This window comes from Hyperoodon ampullatus (genome assembly GCF_949752795.1).
Source record: "Hyperoodon ampullatus genome assembly, chromosome: 14".
Classification (NCBI taxonomy): domain Eukaryota; kingdom Metazoa; phylum Chordata; class Mammalia; order Artiodactyla; family Ziphiidae; genus Hyperoodon; species Hyperoodon ampullatus.
The window spans coordinates 13,943,483-13,967,969 of record NC_136927.1 but is presented as its reverse complement, the minus strand read 5'-3'; the positions used below and the strand labels follow the sequence as shown (position 1 = coordinate 13,967,969).

At 41.1% G+C, this 24,487-nt stretch overlaps 1 protein-coding gene across 2 annotated transcripts in view; it reads left to right on the top strand.

The window, feature by feature from the left end:
* Nucleotides 1-18,814: 18,814 nt before the first annotated feature.
* The window catches only part of PLCB1 (phospholipase C beta 1), a gene marked incomplete at both ends in the record, with an annotated part of 691,313 nt that continues 685,640 nt past the window's right edge, over nt 18,815-24,487 (top strand). For both annotated transcript variants that reach the window (XM_079720111.1, XM_079720112.1), the window contains one exon: nt 18,815-18,913. In XM_079720111.1, the coding sequence (XP_079576237.1) occupies nt 18,815-18,913 (99 nt within the window). The remainder of the gene's footprint in view (nt 18,914-24,487) is intronic.

The following is a 24,487-nucleotide window of genomic DNA, read 5'->3' as shown; positions in this document are numbered from 1 at the left end:
GGTAAAAGATGAGCAGCTAAACCTAAACTACATGAATAAAGTTCTCCCAAACAAAGAGATATTAATATTGCTGTAAGAAGGGGAAGACAAAATTTTTGCATCAGTCATAATCTTCGTGCATTTTGAGGAAAACAACTGGTGCTTAGTTTCACCTAGAAGTTTAGCTAAAGATACAGAAGAGCATTTATCTTCAGGGAAAGCCACCTGAGTACAACTAGCAAACTATTTTATTAATTGCTTTTTAAATTAGTCGAAGCAGTATCTTCAACTCTTACCTGGACAGATTTATTTTTGACTCAATGGAATCAACAGTATTCCCTTGACTTTGTGAGTTAATTTTTATAGTCTATCATAAATACTGCTTGCTGAATCTGAGACTAAATTCATAAGATTAGATATGCAAAATGTTTATTCTTATTTCTTCAAAATCATGCCAGGCAAAATTTTTCCTGGAGAGAAGTAACACCTAAGTTTCTGATAAAGGTGGGGAGGAAAAAACACTATAATTAATTCGCTTTAAAAGGATAAGGAGGGACTTTCCAGGTGGTGCAGTGGTTAGGAGTCCGTCTGCCAATGCAGGGGACGTGGGTTCGATCTCTGGTCTGAGAAGATCTCACATGCCACAGAGCAACAAAGCCCATGTGTCATAACTATGGAGCCTGAGCTCTAGAGTCTGCGAGCCACAACTACTGAGCCCGGGTGCTGTAACTATTGAAGTCCCGTGCCTTGAGCCCATGCTCTGCAAGAAGAGTAGCCAACATGATGAGAAGCCACACACCACAATGAAGAGTAGCCCTGGCTCGAAGCACCTAGAGAAAGCCCATGCACAGCAGCAAAGACCCATCACAGCCAAAAATAACTAACTAAATAAATGAATAAAAAGGAAATAGCTTAAAAAAAAGGATAAGGAGTAAAGCAAGTAACATAATAATAACATAATAATAAGTAACACTAGTAATACTTCTACTAATAACTTTACTGTTGAATATTCTTAAGTCTTTCAAAATATTTTCACCTATACTATCAAATCACTTGTTTTCTCATCTCATGAAATCAGCAGGACAGATATCATTGTGTTCATTTACCGAACAAGAAAATTGAAGGTCACGTAGGTAAATATAACATTTATACAAGCCAATACACGGTTTGCTCATGCTGTATTCGAGATCTTTATTTATGTCTCTACATCACCTGTTCGGATTATGAGCATTATGGGGGTGGATATCTTGTATTATTTACTTGTGTAGTCCCAGATCTTAGCCCGAGCCTGGCATATATCAGATAACAAGAAAAAAGTTTTCAAAATAGAATTTAGTTGCCTGTGGTCACAAAGCTAAGTCACATATGGCTGGGATGAAAACCAAGTTCTTGTGCTTTTCAATACAGCATGTAGACTGCTGATTAAATTGCAATCAACGTGTCACATATGTTTTAAAATAAATGAACACAATAACCTTGAGTTTAGTGAGATGCCATCGAGCAAAGTGTGAGTCAGGGGTCCCAGCAGGGAGAAGATGACACACTCAAGCTGAGTAAATGAGGAAGGTTAATAAAAGGACTATTATAAAGGTCAAGGAAGAAAACAAGGAAGAGTGCAGGGCACTGGGACTAGTGATAACAGCAGGGAGAATCTACCACCCCTATAGACCTGGAGAGGCAAGGAGAAGAAGTTCCAGGAGCCCACAAAGAGAGCATTACATAAGGGCAACTTGATGGGAGCTGGGGTCCTCAGGAGATGGGACCAGCTAACTTCCAGGGATCCAGAAGGCAGTGAGCCAGGAGAATAAATACCCTAACTTTACCTTCCTCCCATATCATCCTGGTATATACCATGGCTGAAGCCAACCAGAAAACAAAGAGCAGATACTTCTATTGGTAAATCCAACCAGATTAGCATCGCAAGGGCCAGGGCAGAGAGCAGGATGGAAAAGGATGGAGAGTGGAGGGGTCAACAGAAGATATCTAACATGGAGGATTGGCTACCCCAAACCTTCAGTGACAGAAGTGAAAACTCCCTTGAGTACTTAGGCCACACTTGACTAGAGACTGAGGAAGCTAATGTACTTGGAAGGATCTGGTGTGCTAACAGGGCTGCTGCCAGTCTTTGGAAGAGGAACTCATTCTTGCCAAGAAGCATAACAGATGGGGTCTGTGGTTTAGCTCACCACTTCCATTGTGTGCAGCTCTCAGTTGTGGCTACAGTCCTGGATTCTAGAGGATTGCAGGCTGTACTATGTACCTCAGATCTTCCAGAGGACTACTGGCATACTCTGCCCATTAAGTACAGGCACAATCTATCCACACTGCTAGAATCAAAGGATATTTTTCATTAATTGAATGTGACAGTGCATTTACCCCTCTTATTTTTAGAGAACAAAATACTGATTCAAAGATTGTTCTGGCTATGAGCTCCAAACAACACACACCACAGAAGCCAATGACTCAGTTTGGTCTATTTCTTTATGAATAGATTCTTCTGTGTGGCGTGTCCAAGTGAGTCCTAGCTTGCAAATTCTCAACACTGCTCACCCAGCAGTAGTCTCCCTTTAACTTACTTGGCATGGCTTTTCCTCTTGGGCCATGATGATTTCAGCTGTGTTGGTGTGCAACTTGTACATGCAGAATATTAAGGAAATGACCTGAATAAATCTCCTTCAAGCAAAGGGTCAGAATCAGGCTTCTGGTAACAGTGTCTAAAAACTGGGATGAAGCACCTCTGTTTCCACCATTGTATGACCCTGTGAACTTGTTAACCTCTATAAACTTTGGTATTTCCATCTATGGAAAGGAGTCATTTATCTCCCCTTCCTACATCCCCAGATTTTGGAAATCTCTGAAGTGCTGCCTAATTATAAGATATTATAACCCCATAATATAGAGTTATTAAAGATAAACATTAATTTTAAATATTTTAATGGGTTTACATATGCCTCTTGTTTTCTCCAGATAGTTGCTGGGGCTTATGAAGTAGCATGTCTTAATTAAAATAAAGGAAATGTGTTTTTATTTCAACCTATCATGAAAAGTTGCATAAAAAAGAAAAAGTTACTATTAATTTTAAGATTCAGACTTTCTATGTGAGAAATGGGGATAATAGGAATTTACTTTCTGAATTTTCTCTGGAACTAAAAGAATAAGTGCTTTAAAAAAAATGAAGTGTTATAAAAGTGAAAGTTACTTTTTAGATTAGTTTAGATGAGTCATAATATTTGATAGGTCAATTTATTTTCATGTTACGTAAATAGTGTTTTGCCACTCTTGACTAATATTAGAGTCAGAATTCTACTCTATGAAAATGGAATATTTCAGTATTTCTAAAAAGAAAATATGAAAGTCATGACCTAAGTGACTCTGGTCAAGTGGAAGAAACCCTGGATGTGCAAGAGAAAGAACACTAAAGAACTGATTTTTTTTTAAAGTCTTTTATAGGTTTAGCAAGATTTTGATTTAATAACTAGGGGTATCCATACTCATAATTTATCCATTGCTGCTACAATGTTGTGTTATAAACCACCTCAAAGCCCAGTGGTTTAAAAAAGCAGACATTATGATTGCTGTTGAGTATGGGGTGAGTTGGACAGGTCTTCTGCTATTGGCTAGGCGCATATGTCTGCAGTCAGCTGTGGGTTGGGAGGCAAGTCTGTTGACATTGGCTGGGTTCTATTGCATATTTGGAGGTGGGCTGGCTCTAAGCTGGTTTGGATGGGTTCAGCTGGAATGACTAAGTTTTTGTTCATTGGTTTCTTACTCACCTCTAGCAGGCTAACCGGGGCTTATTTTCATGATGGCTAGACGTGGTAGAGGCTTAGGCTCAAAAGAAGTCTATTGCTACTTCTGCATCATTTTTTTTCTGGGCAAACCAAGTTATAACACCAGGCTAGATTTGAGGAGTAGACAAAGACTCCACTGCTGGATGGGAGAAGCTACAAAATCACGTTGCAAAGTGTATGGATACAGGAGGAAGTAGAGGATTGGGGCCATCTTTGCATTCAGTCTACCACACTTCTCTACTTAAATTGTCTTGTGGGCAATAGGCAAGAGCTTAAAAACATCTGGGAGGTTTCAAAACTTTGGACATTGCTATATCAGTGTGCCACTACAACAAGCCATCTGCATAGAGCAAGCCAAGTTTGTACTTAAAGGGATCTGTAAGACATGCCCGACTATTCTTATGAATGTACAACTTTGTCTGACATACATTTTTTAATATATGGAATATCCCATTTGTGCAGCTTGAGCAATCAAATCAGATTCAGTAACTGGTGGTATGACACCTTTCTCAGCCACCCTTTTAAGAGGATAATTCTTAGGCTGCTATTTATTTTACATATTGGATTTACTTTACAGAATAAACATATGTCATTTTCTGAAAACTTCCATCTCATTTGCTTATATTTTTAGAGGGAGGAAAATTATCTTTACTTAATAATATTTGGAAATGTGGGCCTTTGTACAAAGGGCTGTTATATAGCACAGCGCTCCCCAATCTTTTCGGCACCAGGGACCGGTTTCGTTGAAGACAATCTTTCCATGGGGGTGGGGAGGGACGGATATGGTTCAGACGGTAATGTGAGTGATGGGGAGTGGCTGTAAATACAGATGAAGCTTCACTCACTTGCCCACCGCTCACCTCTTGCTGTGAGGCCCAGTTCCTAACAGGCCGTGGACCGGCTGTGGTCCGTGGCCTGGGGGTTGGTGACCCCTGATATAGCATATTTATTTGTAACTCAACACTAAATAGGGTGTATGTAGAGGGGGGAAGCTGGGGAGTATTTACAATTCTTCGCTTCTGCAGTGTAGATTATTTCTTTACTTAAACATGGAGCTTCAAAGAGGAATTTAGATCAATGAAAATAACATATTTGCTTGGCCTTTGTTAATAACAAAGATTTTTGCCTGTATCTTCACGAATATGGAAAAAATAGAATTAAAAATATTTGGGAAAGTAAAACCAGATAATTATAATAAAACCAGTTAAATCAGATGCAAACTATTATATATAGGATGGATAAACAGCAAGGTCCTACTGCATAGCACAGGGAACTATACTCAATATCCTGTGATAAACCATAATGGAAAGGAATATGAAAAAGAATATATATATGCATAACTGAGTCACTTTGCTGTACAGCAGAAATTAAACACATCGTAAATCAACTATACTTCAATAAAATTTAAAAAATAAATCAAAACAGAAAATTTTAAATTATATAATTGAGAAAACGGTGACTATAACCCCATGGATGGTTTTGGATATTTCAGAATACAGCCTGGCCATGGTCATTGCTAAGAGAAAGTTTGAAGTTATAATAAAATGTAGCCGTAATGCATTTAGAGGAGTCAACCGCTTTCTAACTAGTCATAAAGTAGAAAAATAATCTTTCACGTTATTATGCAACCTGCAACATTTTTACTAGTTCTAGTCAGGATTAAAAATGTCAGTTAATGTATATAATATATACGCAGTGGGATTATATGGGAAATTTACTGTTACTCCAATATTTCATTGTCCAAAGTTCTAACTAGAATTCTTGTTTCTTTCAAGTATTCATTCTCCTTAGCCTGCTAAACTGCCTTTGAATCCAAAGGCCTGTGATAATCTACAGGCTATGTGTGGAGACTAAAATCCTGTGCTAGTCTTCTGTTTCAGAGTTCTGTTTTGGCTTTATTTACTGAACATTAACTGATTGTCTATTGTAACCTCTTGGTCACTGAATTCACGTATTAAGTGTGGTATTTATAATATTTTAAAATAATAATTATTTTTAAAGCTATGGTGGAGAAAGGTGAGTTTAAGATTCAAATCCTGGCTCCTACGTTACTAATGAGATGACTTTGATAAGGGGGTGGTTCGCCTCCTAAGCCTCATCTTCTCATCTTTAAATTGGAGATAGTAATGTTACTGATCTCATATGATTATTATAATAATAATGAAGTAATATGCATAAAGTAAAAATGTAGTGAGCTTTCAATAAATAATGATAGCTGGAAGTCACACTTTGTTTAAAATACACCTGTATCCTAACCTCTGGAAGAAACTTTGCTGGGAAATCTGACCAACATAAGAGAAAACACTGTAAATGCTGTTATTTAAGTTACCCAAGGAAATATTCCAGTCTGATTATCTTACAACCACATTTAATAAGCTCTGCCCATGTCTTTAGAGCTTTTAATCAGTTTTTTTTCTTTGCTCTACTCTTTTAAATAAACTAGCAGCCAAAAATCACCAGGTATTTGTGGGAAGTGTCTGATATGAAAGATAGAGACAAAGCAAGCAGGCAACCAGGTGGGAACAAAGACTAGCCATGGGAAGAAAACTTTAAAAATAAACAGACTCAATTAACATCATGGAGGGAATTGGAAATGAGACCAGGATGCTATAAAAATGATCAGAGAACAAAAAAAGAGCTCCTTAAAATTCAAAACATGATAGCAGAGAGGAAAACTGAAACAGAAGAGATGGGAGGTAAAGTTAGAAAATGCCACAGAATGTAGAACAAAAAGATAAAGCAGGCAGACAGGAAAAAAAAAGATAAGAAAATTAGAGGAACAATCCAGAAAGTTCAATACCCAAGACAGGAGGTGTTCCAGAAGAAGAGAAAATTAAGAAGAGGAAGTAATAAATAAAATATTTCTGGAGAATAATTTCTAGAACGTTTCCTAGAATTATGACATGATTTTATAAATTGAAAGAACCCAATGGATGCCCAGCATAGTGAATAAAAATAACTCGAACCAAAGTTCAAAATTCATGTAAATTCAGGACATTGAGGGCAGAGAGAAAGTCCAACAAATTTTCAGAGAAAACAAAATTTTTTTCGTATCAAGAAAGAGAACTAGGTTTACAACACTGGAAGCTAAAAGACAATGGAAGAAAGCCTTCCAAATTCTGAGAGAAAATCATTTCTAAACTAGAATTTTCTGTTCAGCCAAAATATCAATTAATTTTGAAGGGCAGAATAAACGTATTTTCATACATATCAGGTCCCAAATAATATACCTCCCTTGCATACTTTCTCAGGAGGCCACATAACGATAAAATCCTTGAAATCAAAGGGTTAAGAAGAAAATGAGGAAGAATTGGGAGTTCCAACACAGTAACAAGGCAAAGGTAATCCATTCTCAACCTTATGAAGAAAAATCCCCAGAAGACAGTGGTACAAAATCTGGACAGAGAATCCAGGTTGGAGAGGGTCAGAAGTGCCCGGGAAGACATCTTCAAGAAAAAGATGAGAGAATATCAGCATGTCCTCAAGACGAAGAGATTTCAACAACTGTAGCTATGTGGAATTAACAGTAAGTACAAAACAATCTGATCAACTGAGAAAACGAGGTATAGAGAACAAAATATTGTACAGGAAATGAAAACTAATTATGACAGTTGCATGACAGCTATGAATATACTATATATATATACACATGTATGTTTAGTAATGACATGTAAATATGAAATATAGAGCTAACCAAAATTAACATAAATCTAAATCTACATAAATCTACATTTATGTTACATTTATATAACATAAATCTACATCTATGGTGGGATAATCTACATCTATGTAGATTATCTACATAGATAGATAATCTATGTAGATCAATCTACATCTATGTAGATCCATAAATCTACATCTATGGAGGGCAGGGGAAAGATGAGGAAAGGATGATGCCAAAACCAAGTTCCTCATCTTCCTCATCTTCTCAATTCTTGATTGAGAAATCAACAGATAGTGAACAGAGTGAATCAGTCAGTTGTGATCTAAAGGTATTATTTAACAATATGGAGCTAAATGGCAAAAGAATCAGGTAACGTGATTAAAAGTACTTAAACTGAAGAGAGAGACATTGGGTGGGGTTGGGACAGGAAGCTTCATCTATTTATGAGAAGCTTTATACATTTATTTGGCACTTAAAAACTAAGAGTTTGTATATTTGATAAACATGAAATCTAAAAAGCAATGTGTCTATGACATTGTTTTTACTGATTCAATTTTTTGAAAAATGTGGACAAATATTTCCCCAAAGAAACAGGTTTTTGAGAACTTTTAAACATGAACACACTCACACACACACACACACACAGACATTCATCACTGTCACCAAGCAACTATTTTCTATCAATAAATGTGAGATGATTTTTCCCCCCATGTGTGGGTACTGCAGTTCTTTGCCTAACTTTTGTCTGTAGATTTAACCTCACATTCTTGAGAATCAAACCTACCGAGCAAATTTACAGCTAAGGCGAGTCCACAAGAAAGCAGTGACCAACTTTCTCCTCTGTCCCTTCCTCTGGAATAAAAAGCAATTATACAAATATAGAACCTATTTTATTATTAAAAAATGCTTCTAAAAATAGAACTAGATAATTGGTCTCATCAAAATGTATATGCCTTTGCCTAAAAGAGGGATCAGAAATGAAACACATATCAATACAAAGGAGACACATCATTATATAAATGGAAAATCTCAATATTTAAAAATTCAAATATCAACTATTAGCAACTTAGTGCATTTTTTTGTAGTAGCCCTGGTTATTGTACTATGAGGAAAAAAATCTATTCTCTCAACATTCAGGGATGAACAAGAGAGAGGCCATTAAGACAAATGGATTTTCTGAGTCTAGATATTAAGCAGCATGTTAGATTTCTCCTGTGGTGCAATCTTAGTTTTCCATCACAGCACATAAAAACGTATTCTAATATCAGTAACTAGCCAGTTGGTATGTTACCCATGGAGTGTGGAGTCAACATGGACTTTTTGCCCAACTTCAACAGTCCATGAAAGCTTAGTGTGTGACTCCGTTATATGGAGTTGACTTCAGCTATTTTGTAAAGAGCATACCTCTCAGGAGATGAAGCTTAAGATGTATGCCTAAAAGACACTATGATTATTTTATAAGTAATAAAATAGATTCTCCTCAATGCCAAGATATTCCTTGAGAAGAAGTTAGTTCCTTAGGAAATTGGAATCAGGACTCCAGGACACTGGAGAATCATTTGCTTGCCTGTGGCACTAATACATTGCACAGGTACTTCTCAGCTCCTGTGTGCACACCAATCCCTTGGGCTTTTGGCTAAAAGCACACTGTGATACAGTCGGTCTGAGGTGGAGCCCAAGATTCTGTATCTCTAAAAAGCTCCCAGGGGATGCTGATGCTGCTGGTTTGTGGACCACAAATTGAGTAGTTAGGTGCTAAATGATACAATAAGCTTCTCGTTGACTAGATTGCTAGGTTTCCTATGTTGGCATAAAAGAGAGAAAACTAATTGTAGAGTTTAATAGATTGCTTATCACACAGTAGGAATTCAATTTACATCTTTTGAGAGACTATGCTCTCCTCAGATAAGTATGGAGTTGAAGAGAACCCCTAGAGAACATATCTTAGGCATATTTAATGAGAACTAAACTCTATATCTCTATATCCTTGGTGCAATTTTATATTTCATTTATACAAATAATGTAATGAGAAATGCTATTTTAATAACAATTTCTCACATATTTGCAGAAAAGATTAATTTGAATAATTATAAATTATACACCAAACATTATTTTATGGGGAACGTAATTTTGCAAGATGATTTCCTTAGATTTTTCTTTATTGTAGGTTTTGCTGTTGTCAGGCTGTTTTTGTCACTAGGGGTTGTTATGGGCCAAAATTTATATTCACTTATATTCACCTAGTTCAGACAGTTGCCTATCTTCATGTTTAAAACATATTTTGCTTCCAATCTGCTATATTGTGTGGGCTTACTTCTTTATAGTTTATTAGTAGAATTAACTGGACCTACACATTCCATGCCATAGAGAAATAAAGAAATAGGACACTTATGAGGCAATAAATGCTCAGTTACTTTAAGGGAAAGGTTCAAGAAGTCTTGAACTTTTTCCTTCCTATAGAACAGGGGTTTGCAGACTATAGTCTATGGACCAAATCCAGCCTGCCACCTCTGTTTGTAAATAAAGTTTTATTGGAACACGGACACAATGTGTGTGTGTCTATACTGTCTAAAGCTAATTTCAGTCTACAATGGTGGAGTTGAGTAGTGATAGAGATCATGTGGCCTGCAGAGCCTAAAATATTTACTCTCTGACCTTAAAAGTTTGCCTATTCATTCTGCCATACAGTTAAAGAGTATATTCTTTCTAATAAATTAATTTGAATAGGTAACAGGAGACAACATTCTTATCTTCACTCAGACTAGAATTAGAATGTAGGGTGATGCAAATCTTACATTGTTTCCTCCTTTGGAAGGTGCAGTGGCAACAACATAGCTCAAATAACAGTATATATATTCTGTTTGGTGGGGAGGTTCTCTCTATTGTCTATTTGCAACTTAATTTTTCTTTTTTAACCACTCCCCCAAACAAACGTGACTACTTGTTATTAGAGTATTTTCATTTTTTTCTCTGTAGTCAAGAAAAGAGGGTGTTTTGCATCTTCATATTTATGACCTGAATTTTTTTACTACAGTTTTAAGTAAACCATTTTCCAAGTTATTTTTCTTTTCAGATTTGTAACATAATCACTGCCATCTGTTGCTTGGCTTGGCTGTTCTCTGCTCCTTGTACATATTTGTATATGGGAATCTGATATTTAATATGTACCAGTGGAGGTAACCTATACTGGGGAAATGCATACATATTTATAAAATACCTGTATTTACCCAATAAATATATGTACAACTTGATTCAATTTTTTAAATCTGCCTTAAATTGCTAACCTGGTACGATTTTTGTGAATGCAAAATCCCAGCTCAATATTATTATTTATCTATATGATTCAGTTTGGCATTACAAAGCTGGGTCAGCAAAGATGTGGGATTATTTATTTATTTCTATCTTTAAAATCAGAAGGAAACTGGAATATATGTCTTTCCTTTTAGTCATGCTATTTAGTTAGATAAAGAATGAAATCGTCCAAACCCTTATTCTGTCAATTCTCTAGCATATTATAATGTCAGCATTAAAGTAAAAGATGGTATTCAAGTGAGAAAAAGCACAAGTTCACAGTCTCTGTAAATCATCATAGATTGACATACATGGCAACATCTATCTCTAATTATATAGCTGCTACTGTAGCATCGGGGCCTATTTTTAATAAAATGCAACACTATGCCAGCTCCCTCATTACTTAACCTCACAAATACTTTGAGTACAATTCTCTCCATGAAAATCAGTGTTTCTACCCTGATCCTGAATTGGTGGAATGACTGAAAACCAGCAATTTCTTCAGAAACAGAAACCCCGGGGAAATACATGAAAAGACAAAAGGCATTTTTCATAACCTGCTGGCACAGAGTACTGAAAGGCATTTAGAGAATTGAAGTGGAACAAAACAATAGCATCAGGAGCCACAAGAGTGTTCGGTGTTTGCTTTAGTACCAGTTAGGGCTGTTTGTGGCTTCATGGGCTGAAACCTCCCCGAATTGTAGGGACTTAAATGAGATAGAAATCTTTTTCTGATTTAAAATCTAGGTGACCCAGGATGATGTGATTGTTGGGAGACCCAAGAACTTCTATCTTCCTGCTCTACCCACCTCACTTCTGACTTCCATTCTCAAGGTCACCTCAGGGCTGAAAGTTCAGCCCTCAAGTGCGCATTCCATGGAGCAAGAGGGGGAATGAGGGCAGGTGAACAAAGCACACTGTCGTCCCAAATTAGATTGGATCTGTTGGAGGAGGTCATCGAGAGGGTGTGACATGTTGTCCCGCGAGCTTGATCTGGGCAGTTGGAGGCTCCTCACCTACCCCCTGTCCCTGAAATGTACCTTCTGCCCAATATTTCACAGTGGGAGCCATTGTCAAGGATGCATCCTTGAAAGAGCATGAGTTGTTGAGACCATCTGGATGGGATACGTGACTGAACCACGTTAAGTACAAACTTTAAGATTCTGGTGGGCCGGTGCCCGATATAAGCCTGGTATGTAAATTCCCTTGATTTTAACCTGTCATCTACCAGTCTAGAGTGTCTGCTTCTTTCTTTGGTCTCTTCCTGCCCTCTGTGTACCTGGAGCAGTTTTGAATTCCCCCCCAGGGAACTTTTGAGGTTTCAAACCAACAGAATCCTACTGCCACTGGTCTCTAGGAGAATGGATACTGGGTAGGCAACCAGACTCTCTCTAACAGGGACTCTCTGATGAGCATCTTTCCTCACTGCTTTTGTATGTTTTACATAATAATATGATTGGTTATAACAAAAAAGTTTGCTCTTAGATCCCTAAGGTGGGGCGACTATAGAGAAATGACAGAATGCCGGAAAAGAGAAGTCCTGATTGGAAACAAAGTCATGTTCTTGTTTGTTAAGGCCCAAGAAAACATGAAAAGATGGTTATCCATATTTTATAGATGTTAGTGTACCAGTAAATGGTGACTGAAGTCTTTGCATAAGAAGAGGTTCAAAATTGGGAAATTTAACTTCAGTTTAATTAGGAGGGGAATTATTATCTGAAACTAGTCAATAGACCAAAAGATTTTTTAAAAGTGTGAATTCATTCATATGTTCAAAAGCTCAAAAATAATAATAAATTTCCTTTAAATTCTGGTGAGATATCACTAGAGACCCAAAGGCAGGTGGTTATATTTGAAGTGAGAGAGGATTGGGGGGTGCTGATATTTATTTTTATAGAATAGAGAAGACAGAATGACTCATGAAGATTATATTGTGACACTTGCCTGTTGCATCACTCTGTCAGAGGGTCTGGAGATGGCAGGAGGGAAGCAGGGTGAGGTGGACAGGGCTTTCCTAGATGCTTCTTGTCCTGAGGCGTTGTTTCCATGGGCCACACTCCCTAACACCTGCATTTTCTGTGAAGTCGGATTCTTAGAGCATCTCTCCTTAGACATTTTTGGATCTGCGCTTCCAAATTCTTTTTTTTCAAAATGGTGTTTAAGGTGATCAGACAGATTTCAATAAAAGCTTTTACTTTAAATGAAGGATGAAACAGAGCTTAAATGAATATCAGGTCATTTTCTTTTTCAAGAAGAAAAAAACCCCCACCATTTTTTTAACATAACTAAAGCAATCTGAAAGCTCTTTTCTTTTGTGTGATAGAATTTAGAGAAAATACATTGTGCTATTAAGAAAGGGTTCAAAGGAGAGCCTCTGGGGAGGGAAAGCATAGATTTTTTCCATGCACCAGTGATAATTTTAAGTTGTCTTCTTTTGAGTCCCTGCCTGTCCCAGGGTTTTACTTGATAATAGAACTCACTGAGTCAGAACTTGGCAATTTCATCATGATGCCTGTTCTTATTTACCATCTAAGATGTATAAATCTTATCTCTTATATTGCTGTGAAATGTAATAATGGTAATAATGTTGCTAATGACATTTACTTCTTAGCTTGAATATTCTCAAAGTATAGTTCTTGTTCACAGAATTATACTGTGCAGGTGATCACGTTACACTCACCCTGCGGTCCCTTCAGGGACCCAGGCTAACAGATGCTCTGCTTTCTTCAATGTGCGGTCCTCAAGGTCACCATAGGGATCATCTTCATTCCAGACAGGCAGGGATGGAAAGGGTATGGAGTAGCACAGATGGAGGGTTTTATGTACCAAAGGCTATTTAATGTAACCCAGATGTGGTTATTATAAAGCTGGTTCTAGGCGGTTTTTCCTCCCTATCTCTCTGTTATTTCCAAAAAGATAGAGTTAGAGGAACCCTGATGCTTAGATGCAATTAGAACACATTTATTGGTAATGGAAAAGAACTTTTGAATTCTAGAAGGTTAGAGATGAAAATGGTTATGATTAAAGTTTATAGAATCAATGCAGGCAGAAAGAAGTTGACTAAATCACAGACCACGGAATTAGGATGCTGGCTTTGAATACTGCTCATAAAAAGTTATTCTAGGGCACATAAAGGCAATATAGTACAATTTTAGAATAATTATAAGTGCATTAACTACTATTGATTAGCACTATGTGACAGTGACTTGCATACATGATTTCATGTGATCTTCACAATAACTCTTCAAGAAAGCATAGTGTGGTGATTAAACGTGTCTGCTCTAGGGCCAAGCTGCCTGGAATTTAATTCTGGTTCTTCCACTTACTAGTTGGAAAAGCCTGTACAAGTATTTAACCCTTCCCTGACTCAGTTTTCTCTACTATAAAATGGAGATGGGGCTTCCCTGGTGGCACAGTGGTTGAGAGTCCGCCTGCCGATGCAGGGGACACGGGTTCGTACCCCGGTCCGGGAAGATCCCACATGCCGTGGAGCGGCTGGGCCCGTGAGCCATGGCTGCTGAGCCTGCGCGTCCGGAGCCTGTGCTCTGCAACGGGAGAGGCCACAACAGTGAGAGGCCCGTGTACCGCAAAAAAAAAAAAAAAAAAAAAAGGAGATGATAATGATAACCCAGTTCATGGGGTTAATGTGAGGATTAATGAATTAAAAGTGTAAAACCCTTATAGCTTTCATCATTATTATTTACCCATTAATATATTAGGCTTCTGTATTTCAGAAGGAGGAAGATACTTTCCCAGTGTCACAAAGCGAGTCATTGGTAGAGCTGGCTCTTAGAAAGTATGTCTGTTCGAATCAAAACACCCTTCCTTCCCACTGTGGCAGACCTCGAGTGAGTGATGCACTGCTAAGAGACAGGGCTACATACCACAGTTTTCTAGAGGAATTGGGAATATTTACATTATATTGCAGTTGAAAGTAGGGAAAAACTACTCAGATCTGAGTTGTAAGTTCTAGAGGTGCCTAGCATGGTCGTTGAGAGTTAAGTTCTCAAATCAGAGATCCAAGGTGTCAAACCTGGTTCCAAGTTGGGTAACCTTAAGCGGGTTAATTCACCTCTCCAAGTCTTAATTTTATAATCAATAAAACCGGGGATAATAATATGGTCCACCAGATCAGCTGAGGCTAATAGTAAGGCTTAAGCAATAAACACACTTATTGCCTCACTTATCAGGAAGTCTAGATACTTGCAAAGGGCTAACAATCTCATGAAGGACTGATTAAGGCTCTTTGCATGTTTCTAGTTGGCTGTCCTCTTTACGGGGTAACAGAGAGAGAGAGAAACAGAGAGGGCGAGACAGACAAAGTCAGAGGGAGACAGAGAAAGGAGCAGGCCCTACTCCCTTAATCCATTGGGCAGATTTGGGTCTCCTAATGACCTCCTAAACCAATCAGAGAGAAGGAGAATGTGATTTTATAATTGCTTTAGACCAATAGACCAATCGCAGTTCATTTCCTGGGAAGAGGGAGGAGCCACCTTTCCTAAGCACATTGCCAGCTGAACGAAATCAGGGTTTGCTTAACAAGGAAAAGGGGGTGGGAGGGTGCTATTGAACAGTAAGTGTTATGTTACCGAGTATCTGGGAAGTGCTTAGCCTAGTGCTCTGGCCTAGAGTTAATTCTCAGTAATGGTTAGCTTTGCCAACTCCCTGAGGCTGACGTTCCCGAGGGCAATTCTGTGCTCTCACATAAAACAGAGGTTTTATTGTTTTAAAAACAGAACACAGCACTGAACTGGATGGATCACAGGCCTGGCTCGCACAATTTTGGATGTTCTTACCAGTCCCTTTGCATGGCAAAAATCCCCACATGTTAAAACTACTTCTGTCTTGTATCTTAACCAGAGGTGTGGAAAATGAGGGAGTTGAACCAAGCTGCCTCAAGCCTCATCTTACATGTTGAAGGGGGTTATCCCATAGCTCTCCTGGATCAGACTGCATCCTTCTGCTGGCAGAAGGAGTTCCCACAGTCCATGCTTGTCTTGAAGACAAACACTGTTCCGAATTCTACAGCTTTATTCTCCTTACATTCACAACAACAAGCAACAGCTGGGAAGGATCAAGACTACTAGACGAGTGACTCAACCAGCTACTTCCCACAATAATGGTGCATAATAAATGATCCCCCAGTCCCTGGCCAGATCGGTGGATTCAACAATGAGCATATATTGTCATGCTCATAAGTCTTCAGGTTGTCTGGGTTCTGGCAGATCTCAGATGGGTTCTGTTGGATTTGTCTCTAGGCTGCAGATTGGGCCTACATCTGCCCCGTATGGCTCTCTGAGACATGTTTGTCTCACGGTAATAACTAGAAACTCCAGAGGGCACATATATTTCCCACCCATCCTCACAAGTATATTTCAAGCCTTTGCTTGGGTCACATCTTCTAACATCTCATTGGCCAATATCAATGGGGTGAATGAATACACAGGTCACCATAAGGTCACATGGCAAAGTGTGTGGATACAGAGAAGGACAAGGAACAGAGAGAGATGATGCAATCAGCCACCAGGAAGAGGCTCATTCTACCTTCTCATTTAGCCTAGAGCCCATTTCTAATCCTCCAAACTCGGCTTCTAGAGGGCACATCTCTGGTCTATCTTGCCTTCTTCCTACATCATTCTGTTGTTAAGCCTATTTGGCCAATAATCTTTTCAGTACAAAACTGAGGGCGGTGGAGAAATAAAAGAGAGAACAGAGAAGAGAAAAGAACAAGTCTGGTAGGATGAATTATAAGCACAATTGAGAAGGGCAGGAATGCTGGAAGTAGAGTTGTGTTGCTGTTTTCAAGAGAAGCAGTGTGAAAATGTGATGGTGCTTTCTGCACTTAGCAAGCCAAGGCCACTGGATAGAGAGTTTTTGGACAATATACTCAGGTTTTAGTTTAGGGACATGTGATCAAAATGAAACAAGTCAGTCTTTAGAGAGATTCTTTGTGGCAAGTGGCTTCCAAGGACCAGGTAAGGCCCCCAAAAAAGAGCAGGAGTCAGGGGTCATGTTCACCAGGTTATCCTTGGTGGTTATCATAGTGCCTAGCATACAGCTGCTAATCAACACATATGTTTTGAATGCATTGAAATATTTAACAGCAAATTTCCCCATCAGATTTTGGGTAATGTTTTGACCGAGTTTATAAACATTGGGCCTTGGAAGCTTCTGGGGCAGAGGAAAAAAGACAAACACTTAAGAGGAAAGAATGTTTCTCTCCTTCTTTGTTCATATTCTGTTTCTTCTTTTTTAAAATCAACTTTATTGAGGTACAATTTACTTACAATAAAACATACTCATTTTAGGTATACAGTTCTATAATTTTGACAACTGTGTACACACATGATATGGAACATTTCCGTCACTCTCAAAAGTTCCCTGGTTCACCTTCCCTGTCAATCCCTGCCACTCCTGGCCACAGGCAACCACTGATCTGCTTTCTGTCAACATAGACTGGTTTACCGGTTGTAGAATTCCTCAAGTGGAATTGAACAGTATGTAGTCTATTGTGTCCAGCTTCTTTCACTAGGCTTAGAGTCTGTGGGATTTATCTGTGTGGTTGTATGCCCATTACTTTTATATTGCTGAATAGTATTCCATTGTTTGGCATACCACATTTTGTTTATCCATTTACCTGTTGATTGACATTTGTGGTTTCCAGTTTTGGGATATGATGAAGAAAGCTACGAGCATTACTGAACAAGTCTGTGAGAACATATGTTTTCATTTCTCTTGGGTAAATACCTAGAAGTGGAAGTTCCGGGTTTTATGATAAGTAAATGTTTAACTTCATAAAAAACTGTTTTTCCAAGTGGCTTTACAATTTTATACTCTCTCCAGCAGTGAATGACATTTCCAGTTGCTCCTCATTCTGTCAACACTGGTATTATCGGTCTTTTAAACTTGATCTATTCTGGTGGGGCTATCTCTTTCTTTGTTTTAAAAGAAATGAGAAATGTTTGTTGAATGAGTACAAACATCCTTACACCTATGTTCCTAAATGAGCAAGTTTCTATCAGTTAGACACCTCTCTCTCCCTTTCTCTCCTCCTCTGTCTCTGTCTGATACACGCGCGCACGTGCACACACACACACACACATACACACAGACACACAGGGGCCTTCTGTCATCGTGGGAAATAAAAGCATTGTTTCTCTTAGAATGGGCTTGCTTTCTCAGAAACACAACTTAACCGAAGAATGCCCGGGCTTCAAGACCAGCGCGCTGCAAATTCTCAGGGCTGGCAAGGTTTCCCCAAAGAGCTCTCACTCCATGCCTCTCAAATGCTCTCTGCTCTACTAATAAATAATAATTGTCTTTTCAAAAAGCTGGTTTGTGGTCAGCGCTGGAGAGCTCCAGCTAGAGGGGAAAGCAGTGGGTCGCTTCTCCGCTCCCTCCGACGGCTCCATTTTCCCACCCCGTTTGGACCCAAGGACATTTCCAGGCTCGGGCTCACGTTCCCCAGCAAACCCCCAGGAACGTCTGGCTCCCGGACACCCCAGCACCCCGCCACCGGGGCACCAGGCATGCTCAGAGGCGCGGCGGCGCAGGCGTTGGCTGCAGTGAAGGCCGGGAGCCGGGAGGTGCCGCTGCGTCCCCGCTTCCCGGCGCCTGACCCAGTGCGCAAAGTTGGGCTGGAAGCCGCCGAGGGAAGGAGGGACTGAGCGAGCGCTGGTGGCGGGGAAGGGGGGCGGGAGGAGGAGGGAGGAGGGGAAGGAGCAGGGCGGGGGGGCGCCGAGCGTGTGTCATTCGCGCTCTCCCTCCATGTCTAGAGGATGTGCTGAATGGTACGCCAGGAGGCGGCGGCGGCCGAGGAGCTCTATCCGGCGGCGGCTGGCAGCCCTGCTTGGCGGCTCTTTGCCCTCCGAGGCTCCGCATCCACCGCGGGCGCCCGACCCCGCGTGCCGCCCGAGCATGGCCGGGCGCCTCGCCCCCGCGCGCCCCGCCTGCTGAGCCGCGCCGGAGGAGGTGTGGAGGCCGGCGCGGGAGCAGAGGCGAGCGCCTCTGGAGCCGGGAAAGGAGCCCGCGCCCTGCGCCCTGTCCCTGCCGCGCTCGCCCGGGCCGCCCGGAGCCCCGATGAGCCCTGATGGCCGGGGCTCAGCCCGGAGTACACGCTCTGCAACTCAAGCCCGTGTGCGTGTCCGACAGCCTCAAGAAGGGCACCAAATTCGTCAAGTGGGATGATGTAAGTCGGGGCAGCTGGCGGGGTTGCCGGCTGGGCGCGGGGCAGGCGCGGGCCTCTCGTGGGGGTGGGGCGAGGGGTGCGTTATGCAATGGGCGCACCCGGGCGGGCGCGGGGGCTTCGGAGCGCTCAGGTCGCCGCCGCCCGGGCGGGTGGCCGACAGCGGCGGCTGGGCGCCCGCTCCTGGGTCCTTGGGTTCAGTAGTTGACGTCCTGGCTGGGTCTGGTCAGCGCCCCCTGAGGTCTGAAATCTTTTGGGCCGGTGGAGCCGAAGGGGCCGGCGTTGCCGGTGACGGGTCCTGAGAGTTTGGAAAGTGGGGAGGGTGAAGTTAGGACCCGCAGGAAAGCGCTGCGGTGTGAACAAGTCGCGCCCCTCTCCGCGCGCAGATGCACCCCCTGTTACCTCCTTTGGTCCCTTTCGAGAAGGAACTGCCTGGGAGTCCGAAACTGTTGAATGATTGCTCAGCGTCTTAGCGCTTTTCTGGGCGCCCACGCGGCAGAGGCAGAGGACACAGCGGTCCAGCCGACAGGTGGTCGGTGATGCCAAACTTTAGCGCCCGGGCTCCGCAGAGAAGGGCCCTGAGAAAGGTTGGGGAGGACACACCAGGGGAGGGCTGAAGAGCAGCAGGGGGTCACTGAGGGGTCGATGAGGGCTCGGTGGGCCTGCAGGCTAAGCGGGAGGACAAGTTTCTGAGAACTGAGCTGGCTGGAGTCTTCAGTTCGAAATAGACATAGAACACAAGACATTATTACCTCAGTTTACCTTCATCTTATGCCAGGAGGGGCTGGGCTAAGTCCAGTACTTTACAGGAACCCTGGACCCTAGGACTTCAAGTGAACCCCCCACCCCGCGCATTGCCTTCAGACACTTTAATAATCTTGCTGAATACATGGGGATCTTCGGATGGAGGACATTAGTTTATCAATTTTATGGCCTAGGTGTCATTCAACAGGTTTGATAAGAACAACCCATGGGAATAAACCTGAGATGCTGGATCTAAGGGAATTTGGGTCCAAATGACTAAGACATCTCTTAAACAGGAGGAGTTATAGGAGAATGAGGCATTCTTCTTGCTGAAAAGATTTTCCACCTAGTAAATTATAGCCTGTTATTCTCCAGGGTATTTTTCTTTAATCTCCTTAAGCCATTTTCCAGTGTCTGAAAACAATTTAAATATTCCAGGTAGAGAATCCAGTTACTTAGCTGAGCGGGTCTGTGTCTATATTTTGTCCATTTGGAAGTGCAGACAGGACTTGGAGGCTGAGCCCACAGCTTCCTTGCAAGCTCATACCAGTTATTAAATGCTGTAGGCATCCTTTTACTGTGGACTTTACACTTGTCTCCTTCTGTCCTAGTCTAATGACCGGATGCTTTGTAAATGGATTATTCCACAATCTAAACAATAAGTTCAGACACAGATGAAATGCTTTGTGTCAAGGAAAAACAAAGCAAATGCAGTTCAACAACAAATAAAGCAGTCTTGCCCATCTTGAGATCAGAGAGAAAGCTAATATGATGATGGGTTTACTGAGAAAGAGAATGAAGAACAGAAGGAAGAGAGAGAGAGCAAGAGAGAGAGAGAAAGAGACTATGCAGAATAAGAAGGGTATTCCAGGATAAGCTCTGGATTTATTCACAGAGATGATTTTAAACTGCATTTTAAATAATTCTCCAGATGAACCAGTTTGCAAGGCAGAAACAGAGACACAGATGTAGAGAGCAAACGTATGGACACCAAGGGGGGAATGTGGCAGGGGGGGCGGTGGTCGTGGGATGAATTGGGAGATCGGGATTGACATATATACACTAATAAGTATAAAATAGATAACTAATATAAATAATAATGAATAAAATAAAATGTATACAATGTTTGAAGAAAAAATAATTCTCTAGAATGTCTTGTTTGGAAGAAAATATGAGTGTCACTTTGAAAATGAAGTTCTTCTGTGGAAACACTTTTTGATACATCCAGGTAGATTACTTTTATTATGTGCATTTATGTCACATATATTTTTTCCTCACCTACTAATGCTAGGCCCTGGATTAGAGCCTGGTGTGATGAAGAAAGCAGCAACCCCCCTGCTGTTACCGACCTTACATACTAGGTGGAGGAGACAGAAAATTATCAAGAACACCAATGATATAGAGATTATGAGGGCCACAGGGAGAGTGATGGAGAGGCTGCTAGTCAAACGCCATTTGCAGAAGGTGAGAAGGGCTCCCTCTGAGCATTGAACAGTGAGTTTCTGGGGCAGTCCAGTAGGAAGGATGTGGACACTAAGGAGAGGGCCAGGGGAATCTCAGATCTTTCATAGGGGAGAAACCAGACTGCATCCAGGAGTCAGGTTATGTGGAATGCAATGGACTATCCTGTAAGTTCCTTGGTTGGCCTTCTTGGTCTCCATGGTGATCTGTGGAGTAAGACGGACCCAGACTTTCTTAGGATGTTTTTTTCCTCCCCAGGTGTCACCCTTCTACTCTCCCCCGTTCATATTTGTCCTTCTAGTATCAAGCCAGTTTAGGTTATCTGGCTAATTGTATTGCATATTAGTGAGACTGTGTGTTGAAGACACAGAGAGCTAGATCTTGAGTCCAAAGGCCTGGGTGTACCTGCTGATTCTTTAACCAGTCAGCTGTGTGACTTTAGCTTAATCACTTAACCTCTGTGAATCTTTGCTGCCTCTTGCTCAGACTGTGAGAATGCTACCTTTCCTACCTATTTCATCTAAAAGTTGGCAGCAGCTGATAGGTAAAGCAGCCCTTCTCACACTTGAGCGTGCATCAGAAACATCTGGGGGGATTGGTAAGATTCAGACTGCTGGGGCCCACCCTCAGTTTCTGATTCAGAAGGTCTGAGATGGAGCCTGGGAATTTGCCTTTCTCATAGGGTCTTGGGTAGTACTGATGCTGCTGGTTGGGAAGCCACACTTTGAAACCACTGAGATAAGGTTTGTGAAAAAAAACTTGGAAAGTGTGGTAGAGAGCACAATCTTGCTGGCCTGTGTACACTTTCACTGGTTTGTAAGTTTAATTTTATCTCTGTGTTTGTATTTTGAGAAATTCTTCCAATTGTTACCTTTCTACCTACCTAGGAGGTAGAAAAAACTCAGTGACATAATCATGGACAATCTTTTTAGATCTGGGATATTTAGGAAGTGTCTCTGATGCCCAGGCTGACTTAACTCACTTTCATGCATTTCTTTTGAATTTCTTATAGGCAATGAAACATTTTCAGCATTTTCATCTGCTTCTAGTGGGAGTGTTAGAAAAGGAAAGGAAAGAGAGAAGCTTCTTGAGAGGCTGTCTAGTCTGACTTCCTGCCTCTGAGCAGGGGAGGCTGCTGTGTTTTTCCTTTTAGCTCTGACTTTGGGAAATACCTGCTGCCCACACCCCTACCCCCAAGGGTGTGCCCCATCTGCTAGTGAGGAAAAGTAAATTCTGGAAATAATTTAAAATATCTCAAATATCTGATCTCACTTAAAAATTGTAAACCCTCTTCTCTGATCTTTAAGACAAAGGATGGGCAAACTCAAAACAGATTTTCAGTAGCCCATTAGAAAGCATAATGGTACATTTGAAAATGATGAGTGTGGGGCTATTTAGAATTGTGTAGAGATTCTGTCTTGTTCTTTGAGTGGCTAAAGCACCATAATCACCAGTCCTGTTGTCCTGACCACCATGTAGAATGGAGGATGTCACCCAGAGGGCGCAGTGCCCTGCATAGTCTGTTGGCTACCTACCAATGTCATGGTGAAGCTATGGATGCTCTAAGGTTGGTAGCCAAAAGCTTTGACATTGGCGTTAACCAATTACAACAGACAGCAGGGGGGCAGTGGAGCTGGAGTGGAGTCCTGGAGATATCCTGTTCCACCAGGGCCAGGCATCAACCATGCTTTTGCCTGATCCTGGGAAGGTCTGCGGGTCCCCAGTGTTTGTGGGGGCATGTGGAAATATTTCCATTTTTGAACAACTAGTAATGGTGTATAGGTATATACAGTCTGAACATCAAGGCCAAGCCTTGTCCTCCAGAACTTGGCCAACAGATAAAGGACTGACCTATGGTGGCTATGTGTTTCACCAGTGATATGAAAGGATGCACCTTGCTTTTATTGTGTGTTTGTATCTTTGCTTTCATTTTGCATTTGTATACAATCAGTCTCTGGTAGTAGGAGGTGGGTGTACAGGACTGGGGTGTTTGAGAGTGAGCTAACTTTCTCCATCTCAGCTAGGGAGCTTGGGAGATTGTGAGCCTGATCCCTCTTGTTTCTCTGTGTTGGACAGGATGTGGAGGGAAAGACGAAGGTTTCCCCACCCCTGATTTGCCTCAAACTCCTCATTTTCAAATGTACCATTATGCTTTCTAATGGGCTGTTGAGAATCTGTTTTCTGAGTTTGTCCATCCTTCCTCTTAAAGATCTGTGTCTTTGTTCTACAACCTCTGGGGCATGGAGGGCTTCTCATTTGACTGTTTTCTTTTTCTCCACTCACCCTCCAAATTCAGAGCTCACAGTGGGTGAATTGCTTAATGCATCTCAACCTGTTTCCTCATGTGTAATGTAAGGATTGTAGTATCTCCTACTGCACAGAACTGCTGTTACCATTAAAGGAGTGAAGGCACAGGCATTGCTCTGTGTGGCACCTGACGTACAACACTCAATAAAATAAGTTGTTAAAAGTGATGGTCCCCCAGTAATTAGAGGGCCATGAACTTTATCAAGGTGGTCAGTGTGTGTTGGATGACTCTTTTATTCTATAGGTGGGAAGATCCAGACCTTCCTTCCATTCCCTTTAAAGTATGTTTTGAATTTCATATTTTATGATTTGAAAGGGAAAAATGGTTTTTTACCCTTTAAGAAATATAGGTATCTCAGAGAAAATGAATCTATGTAAAAACTGCAGGACTCTTTCTCTTTAAAGGAAGTCAGTTTCCAAAGCATCCAAAAGTTTTACTTCTACTTAAAAACCTTAGAGTACACACAACACACACACACACACACACACACACACACACACACACACACACACACAGAGTAAGTGCACAGGTATGATGCCCAGAAGGAAAAGGAAACAGGTAAAAAAACTTTTGTAATTTAGCAAGAAAAAAAAAAAATAGAGATAGATATATGTAAGTCTCACATCATACATCATGTCTCAGAAGCGTAATCTTACATTCAAAGGTCATAATTGCTAGACTGGCTAAGTTGTTTGAGAAGAAGGCTGAGGAAGCTTGGAGGTTTGGATGTGCTGAGCGCCCTGTGGATTTGAACAAGTAACTCCCTCACCCCTCTCCACCACTCTGCCCTCCCCACCAAAAAACCCACAGCTAAAACAGGGAATAATAATAATAAATCATGTTAGTATACTGCACATTTCCCAGCATCCTACACAAAAGCTCAGTTAGAACTTTTGCATTATGTAGAATCTGTAGTTGCGGTTTCCAAAATGATGACAAGGTGACACTGACAAGATTAATGAGGGAGCAGAGAAGCGTTTACAGGGTGGTCAGTCAGCAGCATTGACTTTGGACAGGTTATGGGGGAAGAGGGAAGAAACAGCCCTGGTTGGTAGGTGGTGGAT